The 23,642-nt window shown below is 46.4% G+C and overlaps 1 protein-coding gene across 2 annotated transcripts in view; it reads right to left on the bottom strand.

The window, feature by feature from the left end:
- Positions 1-23,642, bottom strand: part of PRDM6 (PR/SET domain 6) — a 142,329-nt gene that overhangs the window by 53,101 nt on the left and 65,586 nt on the right. For both annotated transcript variants that reach the window (XM_075541445.1, XM_075541444.1), the window contains exons 3-4: positions 9,837-9,964; positions 6,258-6,382 (exon numbers count right to left, since the gene is read on the bottom strand). In XM_075541445.1, the coding sequence (XP_075397560.1) occupies positions 6,258-6,382; positions 9,837-9,964 (253 nt within the window). The remainder of the gene's footprint in view (positions 1-6,257; positions 6,383-9,836; positions 9,965-23,642) is intronic.

Raw genomic sequence — 23,642 nt, 5'->3', positions numbered from 1 at the left:
AATCAGGAAACATGATTTCGTTCCAGCTAAAGAAAGACAATCATTAGATCTACAAAAGGCTCAAAACTGGCTACCTGAAAATGACCCAAAGACAGTGGTTTCTAGGTGAATGGATATTTCAAGCCTCTTCAAAGGCAAAGACCAAGAGCAAACGAGAGGGGGTAAATTCTCAAAACCTTGAACTCATCAAATCCCAGACAATTAAAATATTGAGAGAAGCTAATTCAGGATCCATAAAACTAAGCCCTGCATTCACTCCCTTGCCCATTCAGTCGGCCTACAGCGACTTACGATGAACCTCGAGTTCACGTCTGGTGCTGTTCTAGGTCCTGTGGACACAACGTGAATAAGAAAGTCGCACTCCTTGCCCTCATGCCACTGAGCTCTCCTGGGAGAGGCAGCACACTGGGCGTCAGTTCTTGCAGAAAACTGGACTCGCTTGCATCAGATCTAACATTCTCCTCATACAAGCTGCTCCATTATCACTGTGCGTCACTATTCATTGTAAGACAGTTGCCGGTTTCAGAAAAAGTCAAAATGTGAACAATTATTAATTTCATAAATGACACAGTAGAGTCACGACGATAGTGATCAGTGTGGTGACAGAAGTGCCAGGAAGGCCTATAGCAAAGATGGATTCATGATCCCATCTGGGTCTGCCTGTTAGAATCGAGTCTTCTCACCAATGGCCCAAGAAGGGCCTGGTCTACTCAGCATGCGGACAGGCTGTCTATGTCCCATATAAAGGACAGGAAAGCGCCTTCTCGTTCCTGAATTTATGTAGCGTATAATCCCAGCCTCCAGGGGACCCAAGGAACCTGTGATCTTGACGCCTCACTCCGACCTTAACACTCAGCCCAGCACTCCCATAGGTATGAAATCATTATGCGATGAGCTGGAGAGCACCGGTGGCCATTTGAGGACGAAGATGCGCTGACTCAAGCCAGGCTATTTTCGATCACTCGCATGCATGTGACAGTTGGACGCTGAGTGAGGAAGAGCAAAGAAACACTGATGCATTTGAATGAGGGTATGTGACCGAAGAACAATGAAAGTGCCATGGACTAACAACAGCAACAAAAACATCTGTCTCAGAAGAATAGCCAGAATGTCCCGTAGAGGCAAGCCTGGTGAGGCTGGGTCTCACGTCCTTAGGCCATGGAGAGGGGCAGTGAAGACAAGGAATGACGTCCACAAGGTGGACGGACACAGTGGCTGCAACTGCAGGCTCAAGGACAACAGCAGTGTAAGAACTGCACAGGTTGGGCAGTGTCTCCGTCCGCTGCACACAGGGTCCCTCAGAGGTGGAACAGCAGCAGCCCCCCAGAGCTCCGACGAGCCGGCTCCTCCTCTCTTCCAGCACCTCTGATTTCTTTCTTACTGTAGGGCCCGGCAATCTTTTATTCCAGGCCCAATTCATGAGCACAAGCCTAAGGACTAGGTTTTTGTACCCTGTCCCCGCGCTTCCCATAGGCCCTGCCCAGAGCTGTCTAGTGCGCATGCAGAATTGAACTGGCAAGGACCCCTGTGCAGGTCACAGGCATGAAGCTTGAGCTGGCTGTTTTCTCATGGTTGGTGGGATGCAGGCGCGAGGGGTCCTTTGTAGAAGTGCCCCTTTCTATTTTGTGCTCTTTAAACTCAAAGGGGGAAAGGCAGCCCTCCTTGAGGCAGGTTTACTCCAGTGCAGAACCTCCTGTGAAGCCATCGAGTTTCACATTCTGCTACCTCAGCTTCATATGCGGGGACAGAAAAAGCAGCAGGAAGACTTGTTTAACATTTATTCCTGGGCTTTTTTTTAATTTCCTCTGAAATGGATATGAATACCCTCTGGTCTTTACACTCGGCAGGAGCTAATCCCCCACTGGAAGCTTTGGGGAATCTCATTCCTTCTTGCGGATGCAATCTGTCGACACAGGAGTTCCTTCAGGCTCCTTTGAAAGGCCCACAGTGGACAGAGTGGCTCTCTTTGGAGCTCCATTACGTTTATAACTATGCCTTTTTAAAAAGAAAATAACCTAGGAATTGCTTCCAGAACCCAAATGCCTGGGTGAAATGCTGTCTTCTCTGAGTGGAGGCAGCTTTCAGTGGCTTGTCCAGGGAGTGAGTGGGCAGAGGGCCTCGCGGCCCGGACAGAGGGGCTTGCAACTGAAGTCAGAATCCGCCACACACACTCAATAGGAAATGTGTACTTTCAGTGTTGAAAGAACCATGGAAAGAAATGTATATTTTTATAAATGAAAGTGCTTACTAAGTATTATTCACTAAGAAAAATCATATTCTCCTTGAAAACCTTGGTCCGAGTATTGATTACATTTCAAATAAAAATGTGGCTGGCATACTTAATCCCTCCAAATAATGGCAGCAAAAATTCTGAGTATTTGGTGACAGCGGCACAACATGGTGGATGTGCCTCAGGTTACTGACCTTAAATGACTGAAGTGTCACAGACATTCACCACAACACACATTTTTAATTCTCAGTATTTATCCAGTCATTTACTGTGGACACAGCACTGTCAAGAAACTCTGTGGAGGCCTTCTATCCAGTAAGTCTTGGGTCTCCAGAAGCATGGTTTTCCCCTTCAGGTGACTGAAGGAGCCCTGCTGGTACAGTGGCCAAGAGCTTGTGGATGAAAGAGGTGGCAGTGTGACCTCAGAGAGACACCACCTCTGAAATCCCCTGGGGCAGTTCTAGTGTCTGTCCTAGCAGATGGCTGTGACTTTAAATGGACTCCCAACTCCATGGCAGTTTGGGTGTTCTTGTTGCTTGTTTGTTTTTATTGCATCATATAAATAAAAAGAGCTCTGGGAGATCAAAAGTGTTTTAGAAATGCTAATCTGGTTGAAATGATTTACATTACTCAGGCCTGTGGAGAGCTATCTGCTAAATTATCTGCCTTTTCACACATTCCTGCTCTTCAATCACAGAGTCCTTTCTCAGCACAGATGAAGGAGCCCTCATTAGAAAGCATGGCCAGGTCTCTTGGTGAATCATGGACGAGAATCCATCTCACAAGTCACCGTCATATATCGCCCCCACACTAGCTGATGAAACTTTCTGCAGGTTCTTGGGTGGCCAAACACATGGCAGATATATGACGTTGAGACAGGAACTGAAATAAAATTCCTGTAAAACCCTTAGAGGAAAGGGGAGATTGTCACTGCTGAGCATTTGAGCCAAGGACTTAATTCCCTGTCAACTTCCCTCAATCCTTACTTCAAACTCTGAATTAAACCCTAAAGAGTTCCTGACTTCCCTTATGGTATCCCCACTACTTCCAGCCTCTGTGGCTTTGTGAATGCTCTTCCAGGGATTGGAGGTGCTAAATGACATGGACATAGGCCCTGGAAGAGCACATTCAATATTCCAATCAGCAACCTCAAGGATACTGTCTAGAGACTGGAGAAGCAAACTACATGTTATTTCCAGAAAGTACTGTTTTCAATGGCGTCACAGCATTGAGTCTGAGGACCCTCAGATCCTGCAGGTCATCCTTTAACCCCATCTGCCCAACTATCAGCATCTTGAGGTGGGTGTATGACTTCCATTCAAAGACCCATGCCCAGGGTTAGAAGTATACTCACTAAGTGGCCATTCCTTGGCTTCCATTTCCAACTCAGAATTCAGTAAATGGTTATTCCCTCCTCCCAGTTCCTCAGACCAAACAGCTTGGAGTAATAATTGACCCCTCTGTCTCTCTCACTCAGCATCCAACGTGTCAGCAAAGGCTGTTGACTTTATTTTCAAAATATATCCAGAATCCAAACCCCTCTCACCACCTCGACCATTCCCATCCTGATCCAAACCACTGTCACTCTTCCCTAGATTCCAGAAAGAGACTTTAACTGGATTCCCTGTTCTACTCTCGCCACTTCCTATTTTCAACTCAGAAGCCAGAGAAATCCTCTTCGGTTGGATCATGCCACTTTTCTCAAAATTCTGCAAACTCCTCCATCTTCTGAAATCCATTTCATCTTAGAGTGACCTTATGTAAAGTTTCTGAGACTGTATGGAGCAGACAGACAACCTCCTCTTTTTCCTTCTACAGGATTCTGAGAGTGGCCTCTAGGGCCAGGAGAGACCCTACCCTCGCCCACCTCCCTGAGTGAATCTCTCCCCTCATCCGTGGGCAATGTGGGCCTTGGTGATGCTCTCACGACACACCAGCAACGTGCTCATCTTGGCCTCTGAACTGCACGGAACTCGCTTCTCTTACCTCGCCAATCGGCTTACTTCCTCACTTCCTAGTCTGTGCACAAACCTCTCTCTCGAATGTTGCCTAGCCTGAGTATACTCCAAAACGGCAGCTTCCAGACCCTGGCAAATCGTATCCACTTTCTTCCTTGCTCTCTTAATTCTCCCCCTCTTATCACCATCTGGCACAGTATTTCTTATTTTTAAATTATCTTTCCACTAGAGTGTGACTAGGGCAGGGGGTTTTGTCTGCTGTATTCAATGTTGTATTTGCAGCACCTAGCAAAGATACTGGCACACAGTAGGTGCTCAAAAATATCTCACTAATGAATGAATGTAGATTTGGACTATATGCTAGCTACGTTTGAACTCCAGGATGTCAAGTTTACTCTCAGACATTCCATCACACACACACACACACACGCACACACACAGCCTCCTCAGGGCCAGCAGCAGGTTATACTAAGGGACAAAGCAGAGGATCTTATAGCATGTCTGGAATCCTTTTGGATCAGATTGCACATGTTAGCAGAAGAGGTCATGTGAAGGTTCCAATGTACAGAAAGGCCCGTGTCAGCAGATCAGTGGGCTGAGACGTGTGCTTTTGAATGCAAGGAGCTCGAGTGACTTTCGGAGGGTGGAAGTGTAAGGGGCATGGGGCCATTCTGGGCAAGACAGAGCATACTGGCTTCCACCCCCATATCTGCCTCTAGCACTGACCGCACATTTATGTCCAATATGAAGGTTTTCTCCCATGAAAACAGATACTCTCTCAAACAGGAGTATCACTGCCGAAAAGGAACTTTCCAATGGAAAGTTGGGAAGTCAAAGGAATATACTATATAAGTCCAAAAGTTCTTTTTGTTTGTTTGTGTGAGATTGGTTTGGAGTTAGGGTAAGAGAAAAGGAAAGATGGTAGTAATCATCTGAGGATTCTTTTTTTGTTTTTGTAAGGCTAATAGAAAAGAAAAACCTGATTATTGGCATATTGATCGGTCAGAACATGAGCACGTTTATTGGGACTGCGTGTATTTATGAGAAAGAAGAGCAAGCGGAGAAGAGAAAAGGACAATAAAACTTTCAGCAGAGTAAAGCGCCTTGTCCACTAACAAGCCACCCTCGCTCTCCCGGTCCTATCTTCTGTAGCAGTCATCGCTCCCCAGGCTGCCGCGAAGTCGGCGACAACATGCCACCACTGAGGCTCCTCGCTGACCAAGAGAAGCCACCTTCCTGCCATGGAGTCAGGCGGACTTCTGGTGGCCCTACCGGACGGAGGAGGACTCCCCCTGTGGGCTTCCGAGACTGTGTATCTTTACGGGAGTGTGAAAATAGTCTGAATCCATTCCAAATACCGAAAGTCATCTTATAATATGTTTAAATTATTGAAGAAAAATGGGAAATTGCTGCAAATGTCCCTCGGCATTACTTTTTTCTTTTTAAGATACCGGATGTCATCGTAATAAAGAGAGAAGATTATGTGTTCCTCCCTACTACACTGAGTGATGTCGAAAGACACACACCTATTCCTCAGTCATAAGTCTATGAATTTTTACTATCACTTTTCACTTCAATAACTACTTGGATGCAGTGAACCCACTGATGAGGAGAAGTAGTACCCTCCACCTAACTGGTCTTGCTTTCCCTTGGTTTCAGTTCTGCTCACAGCGTGGGGAGACTGTGCATCTCTTCAGAGCTGAAGTTGTCGCTTATGCTGCTCTTCCAACTCCCCAAGGCCAAGGCTAGAGCCAGACAGAGCCTACATGCTCAGTGGTACCAGCTCACTTGGCGGTTTGAGAGGTGGCTCAGAGGGACATGTGAATGGGGCTGTGAGAGAGACGGACATATGGGAACCAGTGGAGCAGGTCTGGCCTGTCCGGATTAAGATGCCCTGTGAGAGAAGCAGAAGACAGACAGGAAAAAGGAACTCATGGCCCAGGCTGGTGCACGCTCGGAATAGGCATCGCAGGGAAGCGCACTGGGGCATTTCAAGGCACACTCTTATACAGGGTAACTATGAAATAGGTGCTTTGAGATGTGAATTCAGAGCCAAAATAAATTCTTACAGTTTTCATCCTGGGCAATGCATTGTAAAGGGATCCCAAAGAAAGACGTATAGCTGTCATTGTACCACACCAGAAGCTCGGTACCCCTGGGAATATCTATACAGGCTCGGTAGAATATATTCGACCTATTCAAAACAAAAGAAAACCCAGCTTAGTAAAAGGTAGGACTCAGGTGACCCCATCCACATTTTTCAAAAGCCCCAGAAAACTTCTGCCCAGCCCCACCTAGACCGTTTCTATTAGTAAGAAATCTGCACCCACCTTCTTGTCTCCAATCACCAATTCGAGCCTAAAATTCAGCCTGATAAACAGCTCAGGGTTTATGCTCAGTGTCCCTCCAAAGAGCTCCTCAAGTGAAGAGACAGTTATTTGGCCCGAAAGAAAGCAGAAACCAAGAGTTCATTAAAAAGGCGGGGGTGGGGGGGAGGGAACAAACTCCCTCTCCCGCTAGTGAGAAAATTCTCTCTTGGCAAATGGCTGCCACTGCTGGGCCAACGCCATAGACAGCTTAACCCTATTGATTTCTTATTTGAGAGGGAGGCATGCCATGTTTTCCTGCAAGCTGGCATGGCGAGGCCCCGACTCTGCAGTAAAGCCAGGCAGCTTTGTGACAGAAAACCTGCGGGAACACCAATCCTCCCCGTCGCCATTCTTCTAAAGTTTGATGGAAAAGGAGAAGAAAAACCTCTGTTATGTGAAATAGATGGAAATTCAATAAATACGAAAGGAGCACTCTCCTCTGGCTAAAAGATGACACTGTGAAATGATACGAGGCAGGTAACAAGAAATAAATATATTTCATAACAGCTTTGGTAGCGTAAAGGAAAATCTACAGTCTTGAAAAAAAACAACAAAAAAGCTGAGGAGATTGCGACTGGTTTCCTCAATGAAGAATTGCTACAAGTATTAGCCTCAAATTCAAGATAAAAGTGTTTAGGGTGGGGGGGGCTTTAAATGTAGCCTTTCTGTAAGGAATTGGCTGTAGCAGAGCAATTTGCTTCTTTATATAACACTGCAGACACAAGGCGAATCCTCTGCTGCATTTTTCATGGCAGTGAGATATGCACTTGCCAACAGATTGTGTCACCGCAAAGTGGCTCTTGGCAATAGGATCATAAAGATCAATAAAAAAACAGCAGGTTCTCAATATTTTACTTGCAGCTGCAAAAATTCCATTTATCTTGTTATTTTCCTTCCTTGCTGCCATTCTGTCTCACGAGGGCACTGCTAGCTAAGCAGAATATTTTTCCCAAGGTTCTATGAATATCTGACAAAAACTCCAGCCAGTTGTCCGGCTCTCGCGTACCCGTCCTCCCTCCACATCTCCTAGAGCTGTGCATTTTATTAATTCTTTCCACTGCTACATAAAAAAAAAAATCAAAATCGGAGCCCAGCTATAAATCACTGGCATCTCCTAACTTGAGAAAAATTGAGTCTACTTTGTCCTTCGCCCTTGTAACATTTCATCCCTCGGTTGGGCTTCCCTGAATATAAACACGGCGCCCAGCAAATGAATGTGCTAAAACCCAACGACACACTTTGCCGCTGAAAGAGAAGAACTGTTTCGGAGCACTGGGTGGTCTCCTGAGGCACGGACAAGGCCGAAAGGGGGAACAAATGTGTAAGCGTACACCATTCCTTACAAGCGGGCAGCGCGTCCAAAACTCGCAGAAATCTCTGCATGTTGAAGCACATCAAAGAGATTTTTCCCTTTTCAGATAATATTTCCTTTGCTGACATGTATTTAGTATTGTGGTTGGATGACTCATAAAGATAGCTTCATAGCGTCCCAACGCAGTCGAAGCAGAACACATGCCAACAAACATTATTGTCAGCCTCAAAATAAAAACAAAACGTTCAGCTAAGGGTCGATCAATCAAGGGCGCTTTGAAGAAAATTCCATTTAGATATTACAAATCATAACAGAATGAATTTAAACCAGCTGACTTTTTGTGAAGAGGACATTCATGTACAATAAAAATTAGGCTGGCTCTTCAGGGTCCAACTTTTCTATTTTCTTACTCTTGGACGCGGTCACCGGTGATGGATGCCAGTTCGCTAACTTGTGTTTTTGTAGTTCATTTTCTAAAGGGCCGGAGTAATCGAAAACAGATCGGCAGAGGGAAACTCGAAGTGGAAGCGCCATCATGAGAAGGGAGGGTAAAAGCCACTTCATATTGACAGATACATTGTGAGCAGCTTACCCGGGCCCACCTTAGGGTTTCCTTGTTTTCCCGGATCCAGAATTGGCCCCAGAGTTCCCTGGGCACTCATCGCCGAAGCGGCCAAACCATGTCTCATTAAATGGACAAACACACCCTGTCCTCCTTTTCTAGCTCGGAGTTTTAGACAAGCTCCCCGCCAGAAAGTCGGCTGCAGTCAAGGGAACCCAGCAGTGCCTCCGCAGCCTGCCTTGCACTATTTCATCGCTTGAGCCGTTGCTTTTAATGAAATGAAAGTGCAGAGGGAGGTAAGGCAGTGAGTCACACGCTGCTGAGATCTGTTCTTTTGACTTGGAGTGTTGGAAACCAAGCCAGCTTTGTGCAGCTTCTTAACCAATAAGGGGGGGGGGGAGGGTTGTGTTTTGCATTTTTTTTTAATGGCTTCATATTTAAAAACCAAAAAAAAGGAAAGGAAAATAAATAGCCATAGGCGGATTCCAAGTGGCCGAGAACAGGGACTGGGGCTTTGATGTGTGTGCAGTGCCTAATACAGGGAAACAGTTGCTTCTGATTCTAAAGGGAACATGGTTGTTTATAACTGAGGTCATATATTTACAGGGCACATGTTTTCGAGGGATTTCAAAAAAAGAACACTTAGTGGTTGGGGTGTGTGTGTGTGTGTGTGTGTGTGTGTGTGTGTGTGTGTCCTTGCCCCTATTTGAATTGGTTTCTGCCTTCTCCTCTCCCCTGCACTCGTCTTTGGGTCGAAGGGAAACGTTGGGCCAGCAGGTGCATTGAACAGAGGTGGCTGAGCATCCTGAAAGCTCGTCTTGCTGCTCAGCTTCCAAGAAGCTTCCAGTATCTGGGAAAGAGCGGTGGCACCACCGTGACTTTGTTCTATCCAGAAACATACTCTGAATTGTTAACGGGCCAAACCCCATGCTCTCTAGCACCTTCTGAGAGCTCCAGACAGACGGGGCCATCTTGGGAGCTTTGAACATCCGTGATTTCTGGGCCTCTTCCCAAGGGGATAGCCTGGAGGTCCCTGAATATAAGACACTGGGAGCTGGATCTCTCAACGCCTACTCGATCCGCATCACTACTTCGACAGCTGCAAAGAGGAGACCCCTGAATCAAGGGGTCCGCTGGCCGCTTCACACACTGGCACGAGGTAGTCGTAGGAACTTTGCCCTGTGCACGGAGTGAAAGAGGCCTTCCACCTTTGTTCCTGAATTTTTAAGAAATGACGGACAGTGGTAAAACCGTTTTAGAAACTCAGCAAAAAAAAAAAAAAATGTCTGCCAGCCCTTGCCGGTTTCTGCAGGATTTCGTTTGTTTGTTTCCAAAGCTAGCAGCAGGTCCACATGTGTATGGCAATGGGCTCCAGTTCGAGAATGTAAATGAAGGTATACTTTACCTGTACTGAACTACCGTTAGATTCTGCTCTCCGCAGTGCCTTGCACATCGGATATACCTCATCCAGCTCGACTTACTAGGTTCCCCACCATCAATAAAGTGCTGAAGTGTCCCATCTTGGTCATATATCTAGAGAAGAGGTCAGAAGGTCAAGTAGTTAGAAGGAATCATCAGCAATCATTCTCCCTGCTTCCCTGGGTGTCGTTATGTGTCGGGGGTAGACATTTACGGTCCCTTGGTTTGCCGGCGCTTATCGATGCTTGTGGAAACTCAGCTAGAATAACAAGAAAATATTTCGCGGTGATAGAAGTCGCTTGCACTGTCCTTATCGGACCCATCTTTCCTGCATTAAACACATTGGTGCCATTTCAAAGATGTGACCCTGCTTCCCAAAGACTATGTCACCGATTTTGACAAGCCAGACTTAAGTAATGAGCTCCTGGAGAAACAAAGTGAGCTGACAGGAGAGGCCCCCGGGACCTGGACGGACCGTCCACATGAAGAGCCCCCCGCCCCCAGGCTCAAGCACCCGACTCTCCAACAGCCAGGTGCCACTATGCAGCTGGAAGACCTGGGATACGAACTCTGAGATCAAATAAATGCCCCCTCTGCCGCCCCTCCCCGAAGATGTAGGGCGTCAACCATCAGCATCTAAAACTATCAGGAGAGGAGCCATCAAAAAAGAGAGACCCCCAAGAAGGGAAAGAGGGGTGGGGGGAACCCGAGCTGTTTGAACTGAGGGCAGTCTAATAATCATTGTCTTAGATCAACTCGAGCCGATTTTCTTTCACGATAGAATTCAAGCGCATGAATGAGCTTCCAATCTGGCAAAACCTCTAGTCAGCCAACCCAACACAGAGACGGTGCTGACAGCAGGAGAAATAGCTTCCCTGTCTGGAAGCCAGCTCAGCCCCAGGACAGCTTGGGGGTGAATGCTGAGGCTAGAGGAACAGGACAGGAGGGGCACAGAGCACAACAACTCTCAAGGTCATGCCCACGCTTGGGGACATCCCCCAGACCAGGCTCTTAGGATGACCTCTCTCAGAAGGACCATGGTACGAGATCTTTTCCAATGAAGCCGCCCTGGGGCACTTCTGACAGTGGCTGCTAAGGCACTCCTCAGGCGATCCCCCCAAAATCGTGTCTCTCGCCTTGCTTGTCATTCGTTCCAAATAGACACGAAGACTAAGGTTTACCAGAGACCCTCACCCGCTACATTTAGAGCTGGAAAGTTGTATGGTCATTCACACGAATTTAGCTCAGTGTTTCTATTCTAGGGCGTAGTGGTAACGATTCCTCTTGACTATCACTGATCATTCACAACAGCTGGAGAGGTGGTTGCTGTTTTCTTGAACCTATTCTCCCCCGCAACCCCCCCTCGCCTTTCCACCAGCCCACAAATACGACAAACACCAGTCTGGTGGAGACAACTGCTTGAGAAATTATGACTGGGTGCGTCTGCAGCAGTCATCACAGGAGAGAATCAAGAACGAAGCCATCCCTGGATGGTCGTTTCATTCCCAGACCATGATAGTGCCCAGGTTAAAGAGTTCTTTAAATGCTTAGCTTCTGGATGATGGTGGAGATTAGAAACCTTTATGAGGTGGCTACATCTGCTACATGAGCTATGGAATGACAGACATTATATTTATGTCAGGTGATTCTTTGTTCTTTTTTTTTTTAAGGAAGGCAATTAATATTCTAAATCTTAATTGAGTCTGCTGCTAACAGCCCAGGCGACATTGAACATAGCCCTTGGGTTCCCTTTCAGGCCCCTGTTTACCTATAACAGAGCCCAAAATGCTGAGGACCAGTCAGTCCCCGGTGCCACCCTTCCTCCGTGTCCACACTAGACCGTGCACAAGGGCTACTGGTGAAAGCAATCATGAAACAGTTCCAGAAGTGTACACAACAGCCCCTCCTTGTGCTTCCAGTCACCATTCCCAAAGACAGGAAACCTCTCTAACCTCTCTCTACGGTGGGTCCTCCCTGAGGCGCTGGTTTCCTCTGAGCACCAGCCACTAGCTGGTCAGTCTGTAAAATGAGTATAAACAGCATCTCCCTTCAGTGAGGCCCCCCGTAAGCAAGTCTATCGTGACCCGGAGGAGGCGCACACTTCTTGGCCTGCCTCCTACAAACAGCTCCTTGCTTTGCGGAAACGGTGGCCGCTATTCATTCGTAAGTCTCCCACCCACCCTGCCAACTACGGTGTGAGGACCCTGGCTTCAGTGAATCTTGGTATTCATTCACATGAAACTAGGAAGAGAAGGCCATGCCCCTACTTAGGCGCCACCGCCATGGCCAAGCGCACCCAGTCACGTCCATGCAACCGCGATACCGCCTGTACTCTCCCAGAGAACAGTCGTCTTCAAGCTCAGTTGAACTTGCCCCCACGACCCCCACCCCCCAGTGCCCTTGCATTCCCATCGCTCTCACTGCGGTCTCCCAGCTTCGTTTTCATCCCTGAAGTATGGTGAGAGTCTCTTAACAGAGCCCCTGAAGCCTCTGTGGGCCCCCTCCAGCCCATTCTCTAAACTCCAGCCAGTGTTCTTTCAAAACATAAACCTGATTCTATCTGTTTTAATACAAGCCTCCCCACCAGTAAACATATGTGTATACACAGATACATACGTATATATTTATATTTCTTAAATGTCATGTCACCATAACTTATGAGCTTCCCTTGAGGGGATCCATCCAGCTAATATAGTGTGGCCAGCTCCTCCTGCCAAGCACCGTGCCTTTGCACTGGGTCCAAGCCAGCCATTGGCACATTCTGCTCGCTGATGCTAAGAGTTAACAGTTAAATGCACTGTCTTTTTAAAGAGCCACAATGGGCCAGAAGGCCCTGCTGTCTGTTTGTTACTCTAGTACAGGCGTCCTCAAACTACGGCCCGCGGGCCGCATGTGGCCCGCCGAGGACATTTATCCGGCCCACCAGGTGTTTTGGGCCCTCTTTGGTTTTTTATTTCAAAATAAGATATGTGGAGTGTGCATAGGAATTTGTTCATAGTTTTTTTTTTTTTAACTATAGTCCGGCCCTCCAACGGGTCTGAAGGACAGTGAACTAGCCCCCTGTTTAAAGTTTGAGGACCCCTGCTCTAGTATAAGGAGAATAAAATTTACAAAAACAGTTTTCCCAAATGTGAAGGGCAAATTGGAACTAAAGATGATAGTTTAGAAAACCTTTAGGTACTAATTTGGGTCCCATCATTATTCCCCGTTGTCAGCGCAACTCAATTTATATTTAAGAGCTCAATTTTTTCAGGTGGGGGCGGGGGTGACGCCTGGTGAATACAAATGGTTAAGGGCTCAACTACTTACTGGAAAGGTAGTAGCATGAACCTACTCAGAGGCACCTAAGAAGAAAGGTCGGGCAATCTGCTTCCCAAAGTCACAACCCTGAGAACCCTGCGGAACAATGTTCTACTCTGACACATGCGAAGTTGCCACGATCGGATCGGATTTGGGTTTGGCTCTTAAAACTGAGGTGTGGAGGAAAAATTCAGCATGTGACTTAACCGTTCAGGGTCGATCTTGCCTGGATCCACCTAACGTGGTGGACGAGGAGCTGGAGCTGTTCCCACGCAGCACTGTTCCCCAGGGCTTTGGTCTGAAGTATCCGCAACAGTGTGAGCTGCAGGGGTTGTTCTTGGAAAGAACATTAACACCTAAAATTGTGTGACATCGAAATGAACACTTAAAACTAGCTCTCTGAGATGCCTTTTAAAAGTTAAGGACTATAAGGAGATGAACTAATGCCCAGACCAAGAATGAGTCTGTCTTTATCACCTTTCAAGAAATTGAAGATAAGTGCTAAAAGAAGTCCAAATTATATGCAAAGTATTTAAACAGTCTCCTTTATTGAAAAAAAAAAAGCCAATACGCAAACCCACTGCCATAGCAAGCCTGCAGGACAGGGCAGAACTGCCCCAGGAGTTCAGGACAGTAACTCCTCACTGGAAGAGACCGTCTTTCTCCCAGCGGCCGGTGGATTCAAACAGTTGGCCTCAAAGTTAACAGCCAACACATAACCACCAGGGCTCCTCCTCGCCTCCTCTTGGAGTCTCTGAAAATGTCAGGCAGGAAGAAAGTAAAACATCTTATTCGTTCAGATAATGAGAACGAAGGCAAGAGAATTCACTTCAGATTAAGAAAAAGATTCACCCTGAAAGAACGCTTACATACAGGTAAAGTTTTGCTGAACACTGGGCCCTTTATTCTCTATGACCATGAACAACAAGGTTTTAATACTTGCTTGGTTTTTTGTTTGTTTGTTTTTCAAAGAAAGCCGAACAAAGGAACTTGACAGAGCCAGGGAAGTGGATTTGAAGAAACCCAGGGTACTTGAGAAGGAAGGGGTTAAATTCTGCCCTAGACATCCCCTCACATCTGTAGAAAGTGTCTCTGGTGAATTTGTTTTGGAAAACTAGTCTCAGTATTGCCAAAAAAGGAGGATATAATAGGATGGCCACTTTAAGTAGATTTTCCCAATATCTCAATGAACTTGGCAATGCATAAATTGCCAGTCCAGCATTTTCATTTCTAGGCACTTACCCCAAATGGAACTCTTACATATGTGCCTAAGACAATTTCAAGAGCATCCATTGCAGCATGTTTTAATCATAGCAGATGATTAGCAATAACTGGAAGATCTATTGCCAGGAGATTAAATAAACTGTGATTTATTTACTCCACAAGAGTATAAAACCTTTCAAATGAATGAACTAGACCTACTAGTAGTCAGATAACAGTTGGTCTAGATAAATTATATAAACATCAAACAGTACTGATTGAGAGAAACAGTTGCAATTTGATGCATTCTTGGGCCGTTTGTGGAAATGCCCAAAGTATCGGAAACATTCTGTTGTTATTTTATAGTACTGTGTGTTAGACGGCCCCAGGCACAGCAAGCGGAGGCGTGCCCAGGAAAACGAGAAAAGACAGAGGAGAAGGATCGGAGTCAACTCCGGCAGCGTGACCTTGGGAGGCAGGGAATGGAAGAAAACCAGGGATATTAACTTTATGCAAAACACTTCCTTTCTTTAAAAAGCACTATGAAGCAAATACAGCAAAGAATTACTAATAAACTTAAAAGTTTTTTTAATCACTTTTAGTTTTGAGGCCCTTATGTAGGTATCTCCATACTAAATTTTGTACTTTCCTGGGTTCTGACCCCCACCCCCCACCCTCCGCCACCATAATCATTGACTTCAAACAAAAGAAAGTTGAATCAGAACTTAAATGTTAACTTGCTCCTCCCATTGAAAATCATTGAAAAGAAAATCTAGCCTTTTGGTTTCCGTTGTAGGCCAGCTTTGTATGCATTTTTAAACAGAGAAGCGCGTTATCTTACCAGGAGTTAGAAACTGCTTCTGTGCTTTCGTCCTGGGAAAGTATTGGTACCACGGATCCCTGCATTACCAACGTGTGATGTCTTTTGTGATTGCTGTTGCTATTTTAAAACCATCTGTTTGTTCTGTGCTTTCTCTTCTATCTTGCGTCAATGGGAGGAGAAAGATAAGTAACAGATAGCATGAATTCTTACCTTGTTAAGAGACTTTTTCCCCCTCAGTTTTTCAATCCAGCAATGTTGTCAGAGAGGCCACCCATGTGGCTGAGACAGAGACCATTCCAGACCATGGGTTGGGTGGCATTCACTCACTGAGAGTCACGCCGCCAAAGGTGGGTGCATTGCTGCCATCCTGGATCTCAGGACGTGTCTTACTGTGCTACAATAGCCATCCGCTTTAAGTGAGAACCCCGCAGTAAAATGTATCTTCTCTTATTTTTTTTAATTTAATACATCTTTTTATTGGGGCTCATACAACTCTTATCACAACCCATACATACATCAATTGAGCAAAGCACCCTTATACATTCGTTGCACCCGTCATTCTCAAAATTCGCCTTCCACTTGGGTTCCTGGAATCAGCTCGGTTTCCTTTTATTTCCCCCTCCCCCTCCCTCCCCGCTCTGCCCTTCCCCCTGCTCCCTTAATAGTTTATAAATAATGATTTTATCTTATCTTACACTGCCGGACGTCTCCCCTCACCCACCCTCCCATTGCTCATCTCCCAGAGAGGAGGTTACACATAGATCTCCAAGATCGGTTCTCCCTTTCTACACCCCCTTCCCTCCCAGTGTCGCCACTCCCACCGCTGGTGTTGAGGGGTTCGTCTGTCCTAGATTCCCTGTGTCTCCAGATCCCTACTGCACCGCTGTACATCCTCTGGTATAACCAGGTTCACGAGGTAGAATTGGGGTCATGATAATTGGGAAGGGAGGAAGCGTTCAAGAACTAGAGGAAGGTTTTGAGTTTCATTGTTGCTACACTGAATCCTGAGTGACTCATCTCCTCCCCACTACCCCTCTGCAAGGGATGTCCAGCAGATGTGATTCACGGTGATGTGATTTCCCCCCCCCCCCGCCCCACCTTTGTTGTTTGAGACCTGGTCTCCTCTCCCCTTCACGATCACCCATATTGGTGTGCTGCTTCCGTGTGGGCTTTGTTGTTTCTGGGCTAGATGACCGCTTGTTTGCTTTCAAGCCTTTAAGTCCCCAGACGCTATATCTCTCAGTAGCCGGGTACCATCAGCCTTCTTCACCACACTTGCTTATGCACACATTCGTCTTCAGCGTTTATGTGAGGTAGGTGATCACACAATGATTGTTTTTGTTCCTTGGTGTCTGCTACCTGGTCCATTCAACACCTTGTATTCGCTTAGGCTGTGTGCTTCTTCTCTGTGGGCTTTGTTGCTTCTGAGCTAGATGGCCGCTTGTTTGCCTTCAAGCCTTTAAAACTCCAGACGCTATATCTTTTTGATAGCCGGGCACCATCAGCTGTCTTCACCACGTTTACTAACGCACACGTCTGTCTTCAGTGATCATGTCAGGAAGGTGGTGCAATGACCGTTTAGCAGGGCGAGGTGCTATTATATTGGGGGAGTGTGCGTGAGGAGGCCCAGTATCCATCTGCTACCCTACTACTGAACCTATAAATATATGCACATAAGTCTATTTCCCCCATAATCATAAATATATTTACATATGTACATGTCTCTATTTAGGCTTCTCTGTATGCACTTTGCCTCCTACTCCTTTCCTCTATTTCCTTTTGCTTTCCTCCCGACCCATTACCATGTTTAGCCTTCATTCTGGTTTCAGTAATTCCTCTCAGTTACCTTGCCCTTGGTCACTCCCTTCCAGTCCTCCCTTCCCCTCCCTCCTCTGGTTTTGAACCACTCGCTGTTCCCTTGTCTCTGTGTTGGGCGACACCTCCTCCCTTCCCCTACCTCCCACACTCTCATGTCCCTCCAGGACCGTTGGTCCCGTTATTTTCTTCTCTCATTGTTTGTCAAGCCTATCTTGTCTAGGTGGACCCGCTGATATAGTAATATGTGCATACAAGTGCAGATGGCTTTGACAGCGCCCAAGTGGCACATATGAACATGGCTTTGACAGCAGCAACACCGACACGCTGATAAGCAGAAAAGCCGTTAACATACAAAATTTACAAGGTTAAAAAAAAGGGGAAAAATCGCTAGTAGTTCAAGGTCTGTTTGTTGGCCTTTAAGAGTGTTTTCCAGATGAAACTTGTGTGGTGCCACGTCCTAGCCCCAAAGTCCATCTTTTATACTCCCTCGGGATCTCTTAGGCTGGTCTGGAGTGGCTTGTTCGGAGCTTTGTCACTGATCAGTGCTACCAATTTTACTTTAACATCAATAATAATCAGAGACACAATGCAAACAAGTGGACTGATGTGGGCTCATTTTCATTAAATAACAAGAAAATGGTTTTCCAAATGATAAGAACTTGTGTATATTGGTAGCTCTGAGCAAAGTGATTCTTTAAATCAAGATTTCCAAGCTCTGGGTTCTTGGGCTGGATTTAGGAAATAGACCAGCTATGTCTGCAAAATTTTAACAACTTAAATGCCTACCTTCTCTTGAAAAATAAAAATTCCGATAATAGTGGATCCCAAATTCATGGCAATAATGAACTGGAGCTGAAAATAACCCCTATAAATTGGGTATGTGCTTTTCCAGTTCTCCACACTTCCTACCACCCCCTCTTGTCTCCTATTGTATGCTTACTTTATTAATGCACTCACCTGTCTGGCCTCATTAAAGCACTTACCCCACCTCTCCTGGACCTATTGCTACCACTGAAAATCACTGTCACCTCTTGGGGGAATGTCAAGGAAAACTATTTGACCTGAACCGATAGCCTTGAGATCCAATGAACCTTCTTCTCTGTCATGCTGCCCAGAAGCCTTCGTGTGGCCTGAAACCCAAGCTTTCTGCTATTTGCTTTCCAGTGAGAGAAAGAGCAAAGAAAGTTTAGTTCTTCTTTGAGCAAAGGATTCATTTGAATTCAAAGACATCTCAGGTGTAATTAAGTTATCAAAAGCAGCTTAGAAGAGGCTGCTCTGGTTAAAGCAAGAGGGGTCGGTAGCTCAGCCAACCTCACCCCAAGGGCCGTTCTCCTTCACTGGTTTGAGAAAGGAAAGAGAGAGCATTTCCTCTGGACGATAAGGGTCCCATGAAGATTTAAGTCACCACTTCTTTGGCTAACATGCTCTGTACTTTGCTACATTTAGAGGCTAGGAAAATCAGGTTCTCAAAGGGACCTCAGAAACCATCTGCCCAACCTAGACATTTTCTATAGAAGGGAACCTGGGTCTCCGATGTGTCAAGGACTGGCTCGGAGTGAGGCTTCTAGTCAGTGAAAGAATCAGACCTCCTCACCAGCCCCCATCTGTCTGCCGCCCCATCTTGGGGTGTGCTGGGGCCTCCCCCCACCTCAAATAATCCTATAAATGCCATCAAGGGACCCAGTGACTTCAAACAAAAGAAAGTTGAATCAGAACTTAAATGTTAACTTGCTCCTCCCAGAAATAGATACATGCATTCGAGCATTAACACATGCTCCAACACACGCAGCCACAGACATTGTATCAACCCCCAAACCAAGTTCACTGCCGTGGAATCAATGCCGACTTATAACGACCCTATAGAACTGCCCCCCCCCCCGTGAGTTTCTGAGACAATAACTCATTACAGAATACAAAGCATCTTTCTTCTTCAGAGCAGGCTAGTGGTTGCAAACTGTTGACCTTGCAGTTAACATTAGGGGAGACATCTCCGGCCTCTCCTGCACTCCTGCCCCTTGTGCATCCCTCTGCCATCACCCCAGACACGGGCACTGAGCTGTGTTGAAGCACCAGCCTCTTTCTAACTCCAAAGGGCAGCCAAGGTCTGGGAGCACAGAGCTCAGCACATAGGAAGAACTCAATACATGCCGATGTGACCCTTAGATTTTATTGAAAGCTGTAGAAGAAATAATCACTTGTGGCAATGATAACGTGCCAGTTGCAATTAGGGTTTAGTGTTTTAGGGTCACTAAGAGTCAGAATCTATTTACTGGCCCTAGGTTGCTTAACACTTGTACATGCTCTACCTTGCGACTGGCTGCTGCCAGAAGGCCCTCACCTGATACATAGTCAGTGGGCACTTTTCTCTCTCTCAGGGCCAGAGATTCAGCCACCCCTGAAACACTCCCCAGAGCCCGTTCAGACTGAGAGTCAGTAGAGACGTCTGAAGGTGCCTTCACTTTGTACAACTGTTCTGAGGGCACAGAGGCACAGTCCACAGGCACAGAGCCCACCCCCAGGCCCTAGCAGAGCCCTGTTTGTCCTGAATCCATCACGTGGGTTCGACACGTGGGGGGTTCTGCTTTTTGAATCAGGAAGGGATTGTGCTCTTGAGAAAAGTCAGGATACTGTCACAAGGAGAGAAGCGCCCAGACGCTGGGCAACCGAAGCGATCGACTTCAGTGAGGAGGAATCCACTCCACGACGAGGATTTCCACGTTGGTCTGCTTGTGAGTTTCGCATCGGGAACTGGGTGACAGTTTATGGAGCTGATCTGTTTTCCATTTAGCAATTCATACACATGTGGTTTCATGTCATTGGATGTAAGGATGATCCGTGGGTTTCTTGCCATAGCTCTCTATAGAAAGGAATTCATTCTCCATTGACCCACCAGTTTCTATAAGTTTTTGCAAGTAGCCAAGCTCTGGTGTATTTATTTTTTGGTTTCAACAAAAATCTTATACCTTACAAATAATAATTAGCACGAATGACAGACCCGCCAAACCCGCCCTCAGAGGACCGCCGCAAACATCACATGAAAATGCAGTTGGGGGGAAGTGGGTGAAGAAGGCTGTGGTGTTGAAAATAAGGAGGGGGTGCTTTAGAATGCTGGACAACGTCGTTGCCCATGTTGACAAATCTGTGTTCCGTTTGCAAAAGCGATAAAGGCTGCTTGGCCGGCACTGTTTCATCCTGCAGTAGTTGGTCTGCAAAGGGAGTCTCTGTGACCTGTGTGGAAGTCCTTAACAATAAGAGTGAAATAAGGCTCAGAGGCCACTGCCAATTAAGAAACAAAATACAAGGGCACTACTGTGTCCTTCTTTCATCGTCCTGCCCTCGTCTTCTCACTCTGCCCGAGTGAAGCCAGTCAGCTTTTTGTTAGTCACATCCGTGCGTTTCTGAATATACTCTCCCTTTAGCTTATTTCTGAAAGGTATCGATTGTATATCAAATATTATTTTTTTAAAGATCCAATAAGCTGTGTGTGTAAAGGATTTAAAATCAGCTGGGCACATCTGAGTGCTATCTACCCATTTTCGTTAGGTGTCACCCAGTCAGGTTAGACCCATAGCAGCCCTGTGCACACCAGAAAGAAAGGCTGCTCAGTTTTCAGCGGCTACTTCGTCTGAAGTGGGCAGCCAATTCCTTCTCCATCATCTGTTTCAGTCTGGAGGCTTCACTGCCATCTATTCACTTGAGGGACCCTGCTGGCATTTGAAATACTTGTGACATCGAGCCATACACGCCACACAACAACAGAGAAGTGGTGGTGAGCTAGCCCTCGGCCATCAGTATGAGTAGATGAGAAATGTCAGCCCAGGTACAAACTGCTCACAGACTCATAATACATATGGCATCTGCAATAATGAAGTCGAAAGAGCTATCACACTATAAACCCCCTGTGGGCCAGAATTCACTTAAAGTATTTTTTAAATTACCCATATACACTTCACAGAGTTTTGTATATCCCAGGAAATCAATTTTGATTGAAAGAAAAAGCGGATGAAAAAGAAATTGGTATGACATCAAGGAGGGGTAGAACTAAAACCTTGACTCAAGTTCCTGTTTCACCACCCAAATGAATCTGTTCTTAAAACAAAATAAGGCACGATAAAATGAAAACTCGTGAATGAATCTGAAATTGCCCTAGAACATAGGAAGGGAGCATTGCTCAGTCTTGACTCTTGCTGCTCCTGCATTTAGTCAGTCCTCAGTTTGATGGAGAAGGCAGAGTTCTTTGTCATACAAAAGACACAGGCATCCAGTACACTTAGGGGGAGGTTCCTGGAGCAGAGTAATAACCACAGCTGAGTATTTAAATAATAATAGCAACTCACTCCAGATTACCACTCATCGTGACCCTCCAAACAGGACAGACCTGTCCCTGCGGGGTTCCCAGACTGTAGCTCTTTAGTGGAGGAGAAAAGGCCTCATCCTTCTCCCTTGGAGAGGCTGCTGATTTCGAACTGCTGATCTTGTGGTTAGCAGCCCAACTTGTAACCCACTATGCCATCGGGGCTCCTAATGAGTATTAAACGTGTTTGGACTCATTGTGGCTGCAGAACTCCAACAGCCCTTTGACAGAACAGGTTGACCCCGGAAGTCACTAACCTTTGTGGCCAGGGGAAGTGCCAACTTACAGCGCCGCCGTGTTTCCACAGAACACTTCACATGCTGTCTGTGAAGTCCAGGGCTCCCTGGTGAGGAGCAGGGTATTTGTGCTTGGCAGCCAGGAGTCTCAGATCAAGCCGGACAGTGAGAGCGCACCGTGTGCTCTTCTAACTCCTTTGTTTTTAAATGCCCAACGCGAGCTCCATAAGGAGAGAGACCACAAAGTGAAGTGTTTTAAGTGCATGAGAGAGGCCCAGCTTCTGCCTCAGCATGAAGAACAGGGAAATATTGTTCACACTTGCATGGGATTTAGTTTACAAAACAATTTCACGAGCCGATGTGACCCTATTGGCTTGCTGGAAATATTCCTGCATTTTGTAGGTAAGAGACCATGGGCTGAGTAAGGTTGACTGACTGGACCAGAGTCACAGAATTGGTCAGTGACTGAGACAAGGAGGACCCCTTCTGTTTCCTTCACATCCCATTTGTCCCTGGCTTTTCCCTGGAAAGCATCTGGAAGTCTCCAAAGGAGGGTCGTAAAAATGTTCACGATGATTAATCATGTCGTTTATCAAACAAATTCCTATTTTCAGAGCAAGTGTCATCTTAGTGAGGATTACTTAATCTATTAGCAAAATTTACACAGACTACAACCAGGCCGATGACTTGAAGATACACGTTGCCGACCCTGTCACCCCACTCTCCTCCCACGAGCCAAGGTGTCATCACCATGAACACAGGACACAGGCAAGGCACAGTCTGGTGGGTGAGAGTCGCTTCCAATCAAGGCTGCTTGACTAAAGCAAAGACCGACTGTCATGCCCACACTGTGCTCTTTGTCACCTCTGTGTACTCAAGCACACACTACTATGGTGGTTTTGAGGGGAGGGTTGGTCTTTGTGATGTTACACATCTATTCCTTGATACATAGATGTACATATACACATACATGAAGAAAAACCATGGCCAAGTCAACAATGTTTACACATACTCCGATATCAAAAACACTAAGGATGCTGCATTTCAATAACCTATCCATGAGAATGAACTCATTTCATCAGGACTTCTAAGAAGTAGCCTCTTTCCTCTCCACTGGGTTTGGCCTATTTGGAATGCCTGGAATGCCAAGCTTCCCTGCCGATGCCTCAAAGGTCAAGTCCTAGATTCGCCATAAAATAAATGAGGCCGGTTCTACCGGCCGTGGCAGTATTTCCAGCAACACTGATATAAAGCTGTATACTGTACTTTGTCAATGCGCATTCATCAAGTTCCAGAAATATGAGAAAATCATTAGAGGTTTATGTTGAGTTTGCAGATAACACTAACATATAAGTCAGGACTGAAATATGGTCATCAGAAAAACAGTTGAAACGCGTCAATACACCGTAAAACACCCACGGAGGCGTTTGACTTCCTCAGAGAGCGTCCTGGGGAGAAAGTAGCCATGGGTATTGCGCTCACTCCGTGGGTCGGCTGCTGCTCGCTGCCAGGCTAGAAGAGACTGGGGCCTCTGAGGACCAGACGCGAGACCCGGAGCATCGAGAAGAGGGCAGCATTTGGCACATCCCACTAATCTCTGAGCACAGAGGCAGCCATCCTAGCAAGCCTGCTATCCATCCATCTGCAGTCTTCTCGGGACATCTCCTGTCTGTTGATCAGAGGGCGACTTTGGGGAATCCGCCTTCCACGATCAGGATTTTGTCAGTGATCTGAACAAGCCACTGAACCTTTAGCTTTCCACTTGGCAAAAGCTCGTATGCTGGACGGTCCTGACAGTTCATTCATTCTGCTCCGTCCTGAGCCAGATGATGTCTGACTGGCGAGACCCGCCCTCTTTGATGTTGCAGTCTTTTGAGAGTGCCCTGCTGGGGGAAAAATTTTATCCGTCCAAATTAAAGAGAAATATTTCTGCATCCAGCTGTTAGCCGTGACATGTTTGCCATTTTTCAGGGCACTGGCTCGGTGCCATGGGCAGGCTCTGCCGCAAACCCCTCTTTCCCTTCTTCTCCATCAGGGCAATGGGAGCCCGTGCACGAGTGT

The sequence above is a fragment of the Tenrec ecaudatus genome, chromosome 2 (assembly GCF_050624435.1).
Source record: "Tenrec ecaudatus isolate mTenEca1 chromosome 2, mTenEca1.hap1, whole genome shotgun sequence".
In the NCBI taxonomy this organism is placed as follows: domain Eukaryota; kingdom Metazoa; phylum Chordata; class Mammalia; order Afrosoricida; family Tenrecidae; genus Tenrec; species Tenrec ecaudatus.
This window is presented reverse-complemented; position numbering and strand designations above follow the sequence as displayed.